The sequence below is a fragment of the Perca flavescens genome, chromosome 20 (assembly GCF_004354835.1).
Source record: "Perca flavescens isolate YP-PL-M2 chromosome 20, PFLA_1.0, whole genome shotgun sequence".
In the NCBI taxonomy this organism is placed as follows: domain Eukaryota; kingdom Metazoa; phylum Chordata; class Actinopteri; order Perciformes; family Percidae; genus Perca; species Perca flavescens.
In genome coordinates, this window is record NC_041350.1 from 5169911 (window position 1) to 5185024 (window position 15114).

At 41.1% G+C, this 15114-nt stretch overlaps 1 protein-coding gene across 4 annotated transcripts; it reads right to left on the minus strand.

Annotated features, from left to right (window-relative positions):
• Positions 1-6185: 6185 nt before the first annotated feature.
• On the minus strand, positions 6186-14955 carry gpr135 (G protein-coupled receptor 135). Of its 4 annotated transcripts, none has more exons than XM_028566493.1 (3): positions 14131-14955; positions 13016-13251; positions 6186-11244 (listed from the first exon to the last, which is right to left on the minus strand). In XM_028566493.1, the coding sequence occupies exons 2-3, from the start codon at positions 13174-13176 to the stop codon at positions 9891-9893; spliced, it is 1515 nt and encodes a 504-aa protein (XP_028422294.1). In that variant the 5' UTR covers positions 13177-13251; positions 14131-14955; the 3' UTR covers positions 6186-9890. The 4 variants fall into 4 exon arrangements, with proteins under 4 accessions (XP_028422294.1, XP_028422292.1, XP_028422293.1 ...); XM_028566491.1 differs by having other exon boundaries at positions 13016-13264; XM_028566492.1 differs by having other exon boundaries at positions 14095-14955.
• Between the last annotated feature and the right edge of the window lie 159 nt (positions 14956-15114).

The window sequence follows — 15114 nt, forward strand, 5'->3', positions numbered from 1 at the left end:
AAATCCCACATATTTCTCTCTGAAATATAGCAGAGTAGAAGTAGAAAGTGGCATAAAAACAAAAGACTCAAGTAAAGTACAAGTATCTGATATTTGTAAGTACAGTATTTGAGTAAATGTACTTAGTTACATTACAGCACCGTGCATATCTATTTTTTTTTTCTGTAATAATATGATATTGGGAAGTAGGGTGCAGAATAATATAGGCTAGGCATTATGCTTCTGCTTGATCCTTCTTGAACTTATCCTGTTTTCTTTTTCTTTGGTGAAATCGGATTGATTGGTCTACGTTTGTGTTTTTATCTGTGTGTTTTTATCTGCTTTTGTTTTCTTTTACAATGTACTGTTGATTGTTGGAGATAAATACCAAAAAAAAATCAAATTGTTCAGCCTGCTCTCATGTGACCGTGCCGTAGTCATCAAACTGCGAGTGATGAAACTGTCATTGGAACAGACTGTCAGTGAGGAAAGAGGAAATGTCTGTCATTCAAAAACTTGTCTAGCAGCTATGAAGTGTAACGATTGTACCACTCCCTTTTTCCCCCAGGCCATTAATCTCATTGTTCTGTTCTATTTTAGTCTAGCATAGCCAGACCTTCCTACTCAGCGCTGCGGAGGAGGGTCTGGCTAGTCAGCACAGCATTCCCAGGATGCAAAATTACGAATCCCAATATGGCCACGCCAAGACCCGCCCCTCAATAGCATTTATTGGCCAGTTGCCATTAGGGCTGCCACCTCTTAGTCGATTAGTCGACTAATCGGTCGTTTTGGTCTTAGTCGACTAAGATTTCTTTAGTCGATTAGTCATTTTTTATGCTTATTCATGCTTAATTACTCATTTCCAAGAAACTTATGAGCACATTTATGGTAAACACAAGATTTAAAGTGGTGCTTTTACAGGATTAATTGTGGAGAAACTCAGTTTTACAGATGGTTAATTAACTACATTTATATTGTGCTTTTCTAGTCTTAACCACCTCTCAAAGCGCACAGCTGTCAATTAAATCAACTAATTGCTTAGTCGACAAAATTGTATAATTGTTAGTCGACTAAGAATTTCTTTAGTCGAGGACAGCCCTAGTTGCCAGGGTTACGCAAGGCAACGTATTCTGATTTGTACAGGTCCTATCCCCTGAACAATCGACTATCCTAACCTTAACCACTCGAGGTGAAATGCCTAACCCCAACCAATCAAGCTGGGCGGGTCTTGGCATGAAAAAAAATATCGCTTCCAGGATGGGAGAAAAATGTGCCCTGGTTTATTGGCATTTCTTTAAACCAATCATAATGGTCTTGGGCGGTGGTAAACGCCAGACAGAGCCACGGTGACTCTGCAAAATAGCCTCAGGATGGAACTTGTTTTGGTGGAACATGTGTACGTTCAAAGGTTGTTTTAGTCGTGCAACAAAAATCTCAGATTGGACAGATAGTCTAGCTAGCTGTCTGGATTTAGCCTGCAGAGATCTGAGGAGCAGTTAACCATAGTCCTCAGAAATCCACCAGAGTTCATAATTCCAACATAAAGAAAGAGGAAGGTAACAGACATCCAGCCTAAATGAGTGATATCCGGCGGAATATCCATCGGCAACGGAGCAATCCCGGAAGTGGAACGTCGTGGATGTAGACTACATTTTCATTAACACTTCCTGGACATTTCCTACCAAAAAAAAAAAAATCAATTCAGGTCACATGATGACAGCTACAATGCCTCCATGAGAACTAAGCAAAAATCCATCTGCAGATGAAGACATCTGATATCCAGCGTGAGCCGCGCACCGGATGTCTGGCAGTTATCCTGGAAATGTACATCCGTCGAGCCAGACTAATGCTTTGATATCTTCAATAAAATGGAAAATAAAATCTGTAAGAACCACTTGTACTCATTTAAATTTGCCCATATGCAGAGGGTCGGTCCTCGACGCAGCGGCTCAGGGTTCGAGTACGACCTGTGGCCATTTGCTACATGTCTTCACCCTCTCTCTACAGCTGTCTATTAAAGGCTAAAATGGCCCAACATTTTTATTTTTTGGGGTTTAGACTCAGTGACTGTTGAAGGTATTGAAGGAAGTTGAAAGTAATGAAGGTTATTTTCACACATTTAGTACCTTATTTTTTATTCATCTGTTCCTCATAAATGCATTATTTCATGTTAAGATTCAGCTGTTTGAATCACTTCTTTTATTTCAAAAGTCATAAGTCATAAATATGTGTATTTATCTGTATATATGGATATGAGTTCATTTAGTATGTCACAACCCGGCTCATGGAAGGACACAGAAAGGGGAGACCACACATGAATTGCAACATTGAAGATGTATTCTGAGACTGTATTCTGAGAAGCCACAAACCAAAGTGAAAACTCTGTAGAGATGGGTCACATTGCAGTGTCTGTGATGCATGAGAGGAATGTTGTATGGTGTAAATATGGAAACTAAATGTTACCAAAACAAACATAGTGGAGGCAGTCAGACCATGTGAGTTAAATTCTGCCCGATGACCTGCAACTCCGTCCTCCCGGCTCCTGTGGGGAGAAACCGGCAGCTTTCCATTCTGCCAATTGTGTTTCTTCTTATTCGTTTTTTTAGTCACGTGAAAAAAACAATAACAGAAGTAGTCATTGGCAATGGAAATCGTATAGGCCTCAGGCTCCGCGAACTACATTCATTAAATAACTAAAAAGAAAATCACACGAGTAAAAGCAAAATCTGAATCTAAGACAAAAAATGAGGATGCCAAAGGGTTACTACCGTTTTTGTTTTTTTTCAACCTGGACCCTATTTTCCTATGTTTTTGCGTCTAAGTGACTGATGGGAACAACAATCTTTGGCATTGGTCCAGTATTAAGCAAGATCACTGCAGTCGGCAGTGGAGAAACAAGCTACATGAATGAATGAATGAAGATTTATATTAATTAGATTCATAGTCTAAGTGTCTGACAACATTATGGAAAGGATTTCTAAGGAGGTCGACCTTTCTGTTAAAGAGTAGGATCTTTTTTTTAAACATAAAAACATCTGCGAAATTGCGTTCACTAAACCCACCAGACTCCATGTAAATAAACAGTAATTTTAACATCGTAAAATACACTTCATTCAAAGTCAACAGAAACTAAACAAAATGATGAAAAGCCGTTTTGGGTTGTCTTTCCACTTTTCCAACCATTACAACTCTAGTTTTGGTTGAAATAAACACATAGTTAATTGGTTTACACGTGGAAATATGTTGGCTCTATACATGCTAAAAGTATTGCTTTTTTAAATGGAGTCTGGTGGGTTTAGCGCTAGCGACTTCAGAGCTGTTTCTGGTTAAACAGAAAGGTCCTAAATAGGTTTTAAAGGTCTATCTCTGTAGGGATCCTTTCCATAATGTTGTCAGATACTTAGAATAACAATCTGAGCCTGTCAGCGGCAAAATGAGCACTTTTGTGAAGGTACAAACAGTACAATTGCTTGTAGCTTGTTTCTTGCTTATAACTGGACCAATGTCAAAGAGAGGTTGATCCCATCAGACACTTACACACAAAAACATAGGAAAATAGTCCAGATTGAAAGAAAAAAAAACGGTAGTTACCCTTTAAGTTGACAGTTGTTTGTTGTGGCCTTAACAGCGTTCATGAGAATGCATTGCAGGTGCAAAAAATTCATGAAAATGAATGTAAAAAGGATTCCTGTTTCTATACATAGTTTGCCAAATCTACAGTATTTATGTAGACTTTGAAATATGTGGGCTTTTGCAAGGCAGGGAATGTCTGATGAAAATCAAATTGCAGTGCTTTGGGAGATTGACCCATACTAGAGAATAAAAGGTTGAATTTATTTGGCCTCCGCTTTTTCAACTTTATCAACATTTTCTTTTAAAACTGTCTCTTGCAAGTCTCTCATCTTCATGGAAGCGTAATGGTAAATCACTCTCCTTCTGCTTTATGCTTTTCAGTTTCATGCTAGATTATCATTTCACATACCACACGGGTCTGTTCTGCATAGTGAGCATTTTCAGAAGAATTTTGAATGCAAGACTTTTACTTAAGCATCTGAACACTTCCTCCATAACACATGACTTGGGGATGTACGGGGAATAACTGAGGCAAAGAGAGAAAGAGAGAGGAGGTGGATTTCGTAAGCAGTTCCCAAAATGATGACTCTTTAACCAAGGCCCTATGGTGAGTGGACACTGACGTTACACACACACACACACACACACAAATACCTTGATGATTCACTCTGCGTGTGTGTTTGTGTGTGGTATGGTATGAAGCCAGGTGACATTCCAACACACTTGTTACACTGATACAGTTGGCTGTTGCAGAGCAGTGCAGGGTGTTGTTCCTTTGTCTCCAGGCTGGGTAACGTCAGCTTACATTGGATGAACCCATTATCTCTGAACCTGTTACAGAAACATGATGTAGATACTTTACTGTCCTGGGCTAAGGGTCTGGATTTATGACTGTTAAAAGGAAGAAGAACAAAATATTCTGGCTAAACATGCATTAACTGCAGCTGCTGAAAAATGAGCACAGCAAACTGTTCAAACTCTTGGTATTAGAAAGAGCATTACTATCAAACTGGTCTGCTACTGTTTAAGTTGATCAAGACTGAAAGGCTAAATTCCCCGCTAGCTCCCCCTGAAGGACAAAGTTTTCATTACAGCCCAAATTACAAAAGTGTTGGGCCAATGTACAACCACAAGCTCATATATAAAATATGTAATTGTGCTCTTTTGTTGCATGCTGCATGCCTTGCACAAATATTAACGTTTGTATTAGACCAGAGATCTTCAACAGGGGGTCCACAGAGTTGCTGTATATATATGTGTGTGTGTGTGTGTGTGTGTGTGTGTGTGTACATACAGTATATACATATATACAGTATGTGTGTCTGAAAATGGCATCAACATGAATCCAACATATTATTAGTAAAGATAAAACTATTTTTTACGTACACATTGATCATAGGCTAACTGGCCAATAGCTAAGGTAGCCATCCACCGATACAGTTAAGCTTAAGGATTCACTTTTCCACATTTTAACATTAAAACATGATGTATAAATATATAAATATGCCAACAGTTTTTATTTTCAAAGCTTAGTATTGTATGCACCATAAAAAGATAAGTGTAAAGGCTCCAGGGCACCCTGCACTTTGTTGTAGACCCAAGTTTAATAGGCAACTCCAATAAATATGGTAAGGGGTCCCCGCTCCATTTTATTTTCAGTTAAGGGGTCCTTGGCCTAAAACAGGTTGAAGACCCCTGTATTACTGTCTTTGATAAATCCAGTGCTTGAGTTAAGTCAGAGCAGGCCACTCTGATCCAGCAGCTGCACAAGTGTTTTTTTTTAATGAGAGAACATATCCTGGTAGGACTACTGGCCATCCCATGTGAAATGTATCATACTTTTAATTGTATAACAAGTTAATGTCTTGCACAGTTGGGCAGTTAACTCACAACATGCAGTATGGCATAATAGTACAGCACATGCTTTATAAAGGGTTGCCCACATACATTTTTGCAAGCAGGCTTCAACAAAGGCAAATGAGAACATGTCATTATTTGTTGGTTAGTTAGTACAAGTTAGTTAATGTCATTAATAGTCATTCCAATTAGAAAGATTGCTACTAAAGGCAGGGCCAATGTTCAGAAATAAAGTGAAAGCAAAAAGGATGTCCTTCCATTGCGTGAACACTGTACACATATTACTGCACAACATTCACAGGAAACTTTGATACTTTTCGAATCAACTTTAGTAAATAGTTTGGTGATTCTACTTCTGTACTTCTACTTGTGTATGTGACATTCAGAACAGGTTCAGTTTGACTTGTAATGGAGTATTTTTCCATTGCAGTATTGCTGCTTTTATTACTTAAGCAAAGGAACTGAATAAAACAGTGTGCTGTACTTTTCCGTCCTCTCTCAGATCTCGTGTCCTTGCTGGGCTGGTCTTTAAATAACCCTGTTGGGTATGGTCTTCAAAGACAGATGACCTTTAGGGTTCAGTACAGGATGATAAAACAGTTTTCATGACATAGGACAAAAAGTGCTGTCCCTGACTGGGCCTTTCTTATTATTATATTAGCTTGAAATAGCTTGAGTTTGAGCTCCCTAATTCCATTTCTTCCTATAAATGTGCTGTTTCCCACACATGAACTGAAAACATGCATGGACATGCAAAAGACTGCACCAAAATGTCCTTAACAATTCTTAATGTAACCCTTTATTGTATTGGTCTTTGATTTTCACAGTTTCCTAGTTTCCTGGACTTTAACATTATAACAAACTATATCATTTGGTACCAGGTATCAGGAAAATAAAGACAAAGTTATTAGTTGAGTTCAAAAGCAGCTGTTGATTTAAGAAAAATATTAATTTTCGACTTGTTATTATATATGTGTGTGCTTCCCTTTACACAAAATTTACATTCTGCATGTTAGTCAAAGGCTCTCTAGATTATGCAAACAATTAACTTAAATCAGTTTACTGTAAATGTACCCATCGGACCTTGTCTCGTGTACAAAAGTAAAAAGAAAATCGATCAGGAACTTTTGTCTTCTAAGGACATAAAAGGAAGTTACACGCAAATACTGTTAATTTAAAGTATTAGCTATTTTCCATCGTAAGGAGGAATACAAAATTGAACAATCTCTTTATTGGTGACAAAAAACTTGAGATGAAAATGCATTCAGACATATGGGCCAAAGTGATGACAACATTATTTTCCTCCTGCTTGGCACTTGAATCCCTCTCCGTGCAGCACCCAGTGGAGCTAGATACGGTACAGTACGCATACAATGGATGAATACTACAACAAAGCTTGGTTGAAAAAACAACATTAAGGTAAGCGCTACTCTTTTTGGACGGTTGTAATCAGTGTTGTAGCCAAGACCACCTAAACCGAGACCAAGTCATCACCAAGAACAGAGTGTATCCAGACCGAGTCAAGACCTAGACTTTGAGGGGTTGAGACTAATGCTGAATCCCAAGTCTCCTATTTCATATTTCCTTGCTTGAACCGAAAGCCCTTCTGGCCCTCTTTTGTGAAGGCCGTCTCAAAGCTCTTATTCCTGGCCCGAGGAACTAGGAGCAAGGATGGAGGAGGGATCTCTGAGGAGCTATGAGCGAGGATACACGAGAACAGCCTTCCCGAAAGCCGTGCAGCTGAAAGCCATTGCTAACTCCGACCAAACAACATAAACCAGACAACGCACAGGTCATATCCCTGCAGTTGTGGTCTAGAAATAAAATCCCAAATCCTCTTTATCTGAGACCGAGACAAGACCTTAGAAAAGTGGTCTTAAGACCAAGACCAATCTTGAGTACTACAACACTGATCCTTCCTGAATCTTAATACTTTTTGCCACTGTGGCCAGATGAGGTCACTAACTTACATAAAGAAATGTAGCCAATCTTTCTTTGGTTTCCTCTAAAAAAATACTTGTTCTTTTGCAGCACAGCCATTGACATCTTCCACACTCAGAATCTGAAGCTCTCTCCACTTTTTAAATTATGTGCTGATGTTCAATAACAGAAGAGGTGTTTAGGATGTAAACAAACAGGCTGTTCTCTTGGACCATTCTTACATATAGCTACGAAAAGTAAAACAATGTTAATTGGACGGCTGGGTCATACAACACAGGGCTTTCAACTCTGGGAGAAGAGTTTGTGTCTTGGGGTGAACATAAGATTTTCACCCAGGTAACGAGTGTTCATGTCCCGGGAGTGTTTTAATCCAAACCACGATCTTTTTTCTAATCTTAAATAGTTTGGTGCCTAAACTTAACTGTCGTTGCCGCATGACTCTCACTAATTGTTGGCTAAACTTTACTATATACTGCGGCAGCGCTTGGTGCCATGTTCCAGGCTCAAAGTCACCATTTGTCGCCTAAACTTAACTTTAGACTGCAACAGCTCACGGTGCTCTGTACCCCGCTTAAAGTCAGCATTTGTTGGCTAAACTCAACTAGCAACAGCCTCCCAAATAACTGACAGCGCGCAGTGCTCTGAAGCCAGCTCACAGTAACCTTTGTATCGGCTAAATTTAACTGTAAAGACGATTAAACTTAACTGTCGTCACAAGGCAGGCCGGCAGTCGCCCAATTTCGCAGGATATCATTCGAATGGGTGTGCATAGGTTTTCGTATGATATCATACAAACCCATTCACGAGAATGTGACAGGACAAAGTAATCTTTCAAAATGAATTTTCATGCTAAACTGAATCATCATCACTGACAAAATCAGTAGCTTTCAACATTGGGGAGCTCCATGTCAGCTTGCCTCCGCTTAATAATGTATACAGTTATTTCTTGGTTAAAACCATAAAATCGAAGATGGCCGTATGATGGGATAGCTTTGCTGCAGGTGGTTGCTGGGCCATTTAACGTAATTAACAAAGCTTATCAGCTGAACTGAACAAAACAGTTTGAACAGTCCTCACATCTTGACTCACAAGGTTCAATCTTTCACCGTATTTGTGAGAAGGTCACCCAAAACCTGTTGAGATATATTCAAGCTGACACCTTTACACAGATTAATAATCATAAATGCAATAAACAGTAATTTTTACCTAATAAATACAAAATAATGCAACAACAGGCTAACATACAGACATGCATGGTAAATGCAACAAGTCGTAATACCTAAATGACAAAATATTAGTTGGTTGCTGCCTTCTGAAACGATCCATATGACTGTACATGCGCAGTTTCTGATCTACAACCTTTAAGTTTAACGTCTCGGTTACCCCGTCGCTCCTACGGCTTTGTGACCCTTTCTGAGTTCTGTGCTGGGGTTGCTTTGCATCGCGGTGCCTTTCACCGCCATAACGCTACGGGGGTGTTACTGTAACCAGAAAATAAGTCTAAGGTTATTTGCAGGGTGCCTGCAAGCCAGTTTGTGTTATGTTAGCAAGCAAACTTTAGCACAACTGCCCACAAAGTACTGCTTGCTGGCGAAGTGCTAATTTCAAAACGTTACTGACATATATAGACACTTTACAAATGGATAACCCCGTCATTGTAACCAAAATATGTCTGAGTTCATTTGCAAAGCTTAGAGGCCAATGAACTAGCATGTTGCTACTCCCCACAGTAGGCTGCTTGAAACACTGACTATCAACAGACAGGACGAGTTGACCAATCACAGTCCTTGCGGTCTGCATCGCCTTGACGCAAAGTTACACATTTTTGGAGGTACACGTCCAGCTACGGCGGAAGGCTCGGAGAGGGGTTCCAATCACTGCCTCGCGGTCCGCTTGAAAAGAACCAATGAAATGCCTCCTTGCCCCGCCGTGCGTATTCTACCCCGCCCGTGTACGAGCCTGAGCCTAACCCTAACCCAAATGACATGTCCAGAACATATATGTTCTAAGCATGTTAAGGTTTAGGATTAAAGGATTAAGGAAATGCTTGATCCTTCATAGTTTTCCATATCCATATGCTGCATTTACATATGATATGACATCAAGCCCTTTTTTTTAACACAAGCGCAAACTCATCATGGTTTTCTACAGAAATGTTTTGCATCCCCTTCCATGATTAATCATTGAGGGGTTTCCAGGGGTCCGTCAGGTGGTCCCGTGGATCCTTGAGAGGACTTAATGGCATCCTCCAAAATTAGAAAGGAATTTCATTGACCCCATCTATCGTACAACAGCTGCTTAAATTAAGTTTTCACCGTCATAACTTGTTGTCCTCCCACATAGTTCTGTAAATGATCCATTTGATTGCTGACAAAAGATGATAAGTGGTGGTTTGATTCATAAACGTTTTAGAGTGTGATCTGAAAGACACTATAGATACTAGATACTATAAGGTATTTCGTCTTCAGTCTCTAGATCCACAACAACATATTAGAGAAGATGAAAACAATCGTTGGATGGTTCAGCGCTCTTCCAGAACGTCACAGGCTGGTGTCCGCTGTCTTCATCTTTGGCGCACTGACGGAGTTAGGAAGTGTTGCAGTGTCAGGCTGGGCGTCCCTGCAGAAGAACACGGCAGGGTTTTTACAGGCCCACATTCCCACCTCTCCTCCTCCTCCTCCTTTTCCAGGACTTGAATTTGACAGCCGGCTGTTATTATTCACCCCTACGCGACTCACGTAGCGGTCCCTGATCCTCTCCGCTTGGTTAAGCCGAACCTCGCGGTTCTGGGTTTGGCTGGAGAGGTACGCAGCGATATTTCTGGTCCGATAGCCCTCCTCTCTGTTCCGCCCCAGTAACATGGATATATTGGGGTTCCTCAGGGCGTAGATCAGAGGGTTGATTGCTCCGTTTGCCCAGGCTAGCCAGATGGCCACTGTGTCCATTGCTGGGTTGAACGTGTAGTCCCCCAATGCTGTAACCAACCCCATTAAACAATATGGCCCCCAACAAAAAATGATGAAAACAATCATAATCAGAACTGTGGTGGCTGTTCGCATTTCACTGTAGAATCGCAGTAAGTATGCGTACGTGGTCACCGGCCGGACTCGGATTTCAGAGAGACGAACTGTCTTACAGATGTTGTAATGACAAAAACACATGAGGGCGAAGGGCAGTAAGTAACATATGACAATAAGGCAGATGCTGTAGGCCGTCCCCATGCGTGAAGTCCTGGAGTGGAACACGTACATACAGTGGTAGAAACCTCGCTTATGGATTTCTGTAGGCGGTCGAACTAAGAGATACCAAGGCAGAGAGAAAATGACTGCAGTTAACCACACAGCGATCAACAACTGAGTTGCTTTCTGGCGCCCTATTTTGGCCTGCGGCTGTCTGACTATGGCGTAGTACCTGTCAAACGAGATCAAAGTCATAGTCAGGGTGGAGATGATACCAAAGCAGGTGTTGAAAAAGCCGTTGGCCACGCAGAAACGATCCCCGAACATCCAGGTACCATCCTTGCTGAAGAGCATGACGAAGGAGAACGGCAGACACAACACAGCCGTGAGGAAGTCGGACAACGACAGAGACATGATGAAAGCATTGGTCACTGTCCGAAGCTGTCTGTGTTTGATGATGACCACGACGACTGCCGAGTTACCGAGACTGGAGAGGAGGAAGATGGCGAGGAGTACCAGGGCCTGAGTTGCCACGGTGATGCCCTGCAGGACAGACTTACTCTCGGCGGCGCTCAGCACCGACGGGGTCGACGCCGGATGGATTGGACCGAGCTCGCTCCCTCTATGGTCTCTGAACGTCGACAGGTTTCCAGTGTTTCCCAATGTGGCTTCTATAGTGGTGGCAGTCACTAGGCTGGTCACTATGGAAACAACACTAAAGAACCAAAAAAGAAGAAGAAAGAGGCAGAAATAATTGTACAACCATCACAGTCTGCATACAATATGTTCTCACAAAATGTTTAAAAAATATAAACTTATTCAATGGGGCTGGTTTTTTATACTAGTGCGATAGATTGAAGTAGTTTCGATATCGTAACCAAAACTAAACTGCTTTTCAATACTCTGCAAAATACATTTTTAATACATGAAACAAAAGAAGCTCTCAAATTGTGAATATTGTCATAGGTACAGTAACTTAGCTAAATAAAAAAAGTATAAGAAGAAATGGCAAAATCTTTCACGTAAAAATTTTGAGCTGTGCCTCGCCTGCAAAGTGGACGAGAGCAGGCGGCAGCAGCAGGGGGTGGTGACAAAAAGCTGCGGTCAAGTCAGACACTTTACAGCTGTTTTCAGCAAGGGGGTAAGTGAGCATCCGGAAAGCGTACATCCTGTGGGGAGATTCTGAGGCTAACAAGCCATCACCTTCCGGTAGCATTCCATTGACTCCCATTCATTTTGGCGTCACTTTGACACTGAATAACTTAACATCTAAAGCGTTTAAATACTCTATTTGTCCATTGTTTATTTCTAAAGAAACACAACAATGTATAAAAAGCTCCATTACTTTGTATCTCACGTTATGGCTCTGTAGCAGCCGTTTTTGAAAAATAGGCTAACGAGTGTTTCATAAACACGCGACATTCAGTCGCATCGCAGACAAATTACCGTATAGTCAGGAGAAGCTTGCAGCTTAAAGCTTTTCGACTCACATTAGCTGTTTACGTTTAATTACTAATGTTAACTAGCATTTTAGTGAGCAATAATTAGCCTGCGCCTATGTTATCTCCTTACATATACCTACGCTCTCCGTCTCTGTAAGATTGGGAATGATTGAGATTTCTCTTGGCACAGCTACCAGAAGACTTCCAACTTTCAGACAGGTTGCTCACGTCACATCTACGTCATCAAGCTCAGTTGGAGGCTGCGCAGTAACGCAGTATATGTAAGGAGATAACATGGGCACAGGCTAATTATTGATCACTAACATGCTAGTTAACATTAGTAATTAAACTTAAACAGCAAATGTTAGTCGAAACTGCCTGCGAGCTTCTCCTGTACTGTATGGTAATTTGTTTACTGTACGACAGTAAGTCGCGTGGTTATGACACAATTGTTAGCCTATTTTTGCAAAAATGGCCATAACGTGAGCTACAAGGTAATGGAACCTTTTATACATTGTCGTGTTTCTTTAGAAATAAACAAATGTACAAATAGAGTCTTTAAATGCTTCAGATGTAAAGTTATTCGCTGTCAAAGTGACACCAAAATGAATGGGAGTCAATGGAATGCTATCGGGAGGTGATGGCTTGTTAGCCTCAGAATCTCCCCATAGGAGATATGCTTTCCGGATGCTCGCTTACCCCCTTGGGTCTCGCAGTCGGTGGAGAGCAACTGCCGCACCTGCCTCCCAAAACTGCGGCCGCCTCAATCTCGTGAGGTTATCGTTGCCCACGTGTGCATGACGTCAGAGCAAGTCGGGATCAAGTCAGACACAAAATTAAACTGGCTTGCATTGGGTGGCGATCGCTGACAAATGATTTTGCGCAGGCCTAGCCCATCTCAAACAAGCCTGATAAATTCCCATCTAAGCTCCGGCCCACCTTCAACCTGAACAGAGGTCTCATCAGCCAGAATATGTTACATCACCTGTGTGGGTGTTCAGAGGCTAAGGAAAGATGGAAAAGTGAACGGACGGAGTGGATTACCTTGGCACAACAGGGGAGGTAGTGCCCAGCTGGCTGGTGAAGCTCAGACCCGAGGTGTCAGCCGTGTAGTTGCTGCCACTGCTGCCCAGCAGGGCGGTGCTGACATGCGAATCCATCGACGAAGCACAAAAACAGTCAACCCTCGTCTCACACACATCCATTCAGATTACAGTCAGTCCGCGTTGGTTTCATGGATTCAAACTGCTGGTAACTCCTCCTCATCCATTTGTAGAGTTCTATTTTCATTATCTCCAAATTTATCAACAAAAGGAAGGGAAAGACAAAAGGGAAGTCAAATCCATGTTCAGCGTATTAGGCTGGTTTGAAATAACTGTCATATAGTGCAATATCTAGTAAGTTAACATGGGCAGTACAACAAAAGTGTTTAAGATCAGTAGTATATAATAATGCCTAATGCCACACTTGATCTATGAGCACATCATAAGAAGTAGACTACACCGATTTAGTCACTTCTGAATTTAGGATTTACAACTCTGATAGGATTTAATTGTTTCTTATCCAAAGTTGTTGCTCTTTATTTGTCTCTTCCTTTTGTTAGTTTCCTTTTAATTATCTTGTTGGAAATATATTATCAATTCCATTTACATATGCACTTGTCCATTTTGATGGCATATTATAACATTTATTAAATTATAGTTATTTCAAGATGTTGCTAAATTATGATACGATAAACTACATTCACCACTGCATATTACTTGATACAGGTGTGATGGTAGAGTAATACTGTAGCTACAGTGATAAGAACATGACACACCTACGGTGTCCTTGAGTGCCGAGAAAGGCGCCTTTAAATAAAATGTATTATTATTATTACTATTATTAATGTAGCCTACTCTCTGAAATATACAGATACAAAACAGCTATGTAAATGTTATAGCTTTTTGCTATAGACCACTTCAAAGATGTAAACATTCTAAACACAACTGACAGGAAGTTAACAAGGGGCCAGGCTATTGCCTAGCAATGGAATTCCATTGAAAAGGTCTATAGGCGACTAAGCTAATTAGCAAATGCAGCTGTTTTAGGTTTAGCCAAATGTTACCACAACAAGAACTCACTTTGTTTCTTCACCAGACAGCAGTTCAATAACTTACCCGGGAGTTATTGGTTTACATTCCGTAAAAGAAAAATTGGCCAGAGTCGTACAGGCTATTAACATTTTTGTTAAAGCACGTTTGTTAAAAATTTACAGAAGTTACATGCCCGTTATTTGGGCTGTGAAACGTGGTTTAGCCTATTTATTTATTTCTTTCCTTGTGTTATCTCAGACTTTGGTCATTGTATCTGTCCACAGTAACCTCCACACAAACAAGCTATGTCTCCATCAGTCATGTAGCTCCAGCTGGTTTTCTTCATGTTTCGGCCTATATAGCTAGCGTTTCCTCTTTTTGTTTTTGAGTGCACGTACACGGCAGGCTGCAATAAAAAAAAGCCCATGTAGCCTATATTTATAACTCCATGTTGTTAATGCCAGTAAGTTACTGTACGTGTGTTGTAGGCTACAGATTTTTTTTGGCCTTTGAAATCCTTCGCAAGGAGAAGGGAGAAGAAAGTCAGTCCATTTCTTTTCCCATAGAGCTGCTTCAGCGCCGCTGGAAGACAAAAGAAAACATCGTCGGAGAGACGTGTGGGGTGTTAGCTGTCACCCTGTTGATTTCTGTCAGGAAAAAATAACACGTAAGCCTCGATTCTACTGCTCTATAGCTCCATGAATAACAGCTCTGAAAACAGACGAGACCAGCTTCGGAAATCCCAGGTGTGAACCATAGACTTAATATTACAGTCTATGGTGTGAACTCGATTCATCTCTCTCTCTCTCTCTCTCTCTCTCTCTCTCTCTCTCTCTCTCTCTCTCTCTCTCTCTCTCTCTCCTCTTTCTCGGGGTCTCTCTACCTGGCTGCCTACAATCCCTTGCTCTGGAGTCTCTGCCTCTCTCAAACCACGCCTTTTATATGACCGTGCTTACAGCTTCATGTGACGTTTAATGCAGTTGCCATGGTAACTGGCGATGTATTGATAAGGTAATAAGCAGGGCCTGAAATGGACCAGTCCTCACCACAATTCTTCTTCTTTTTGTC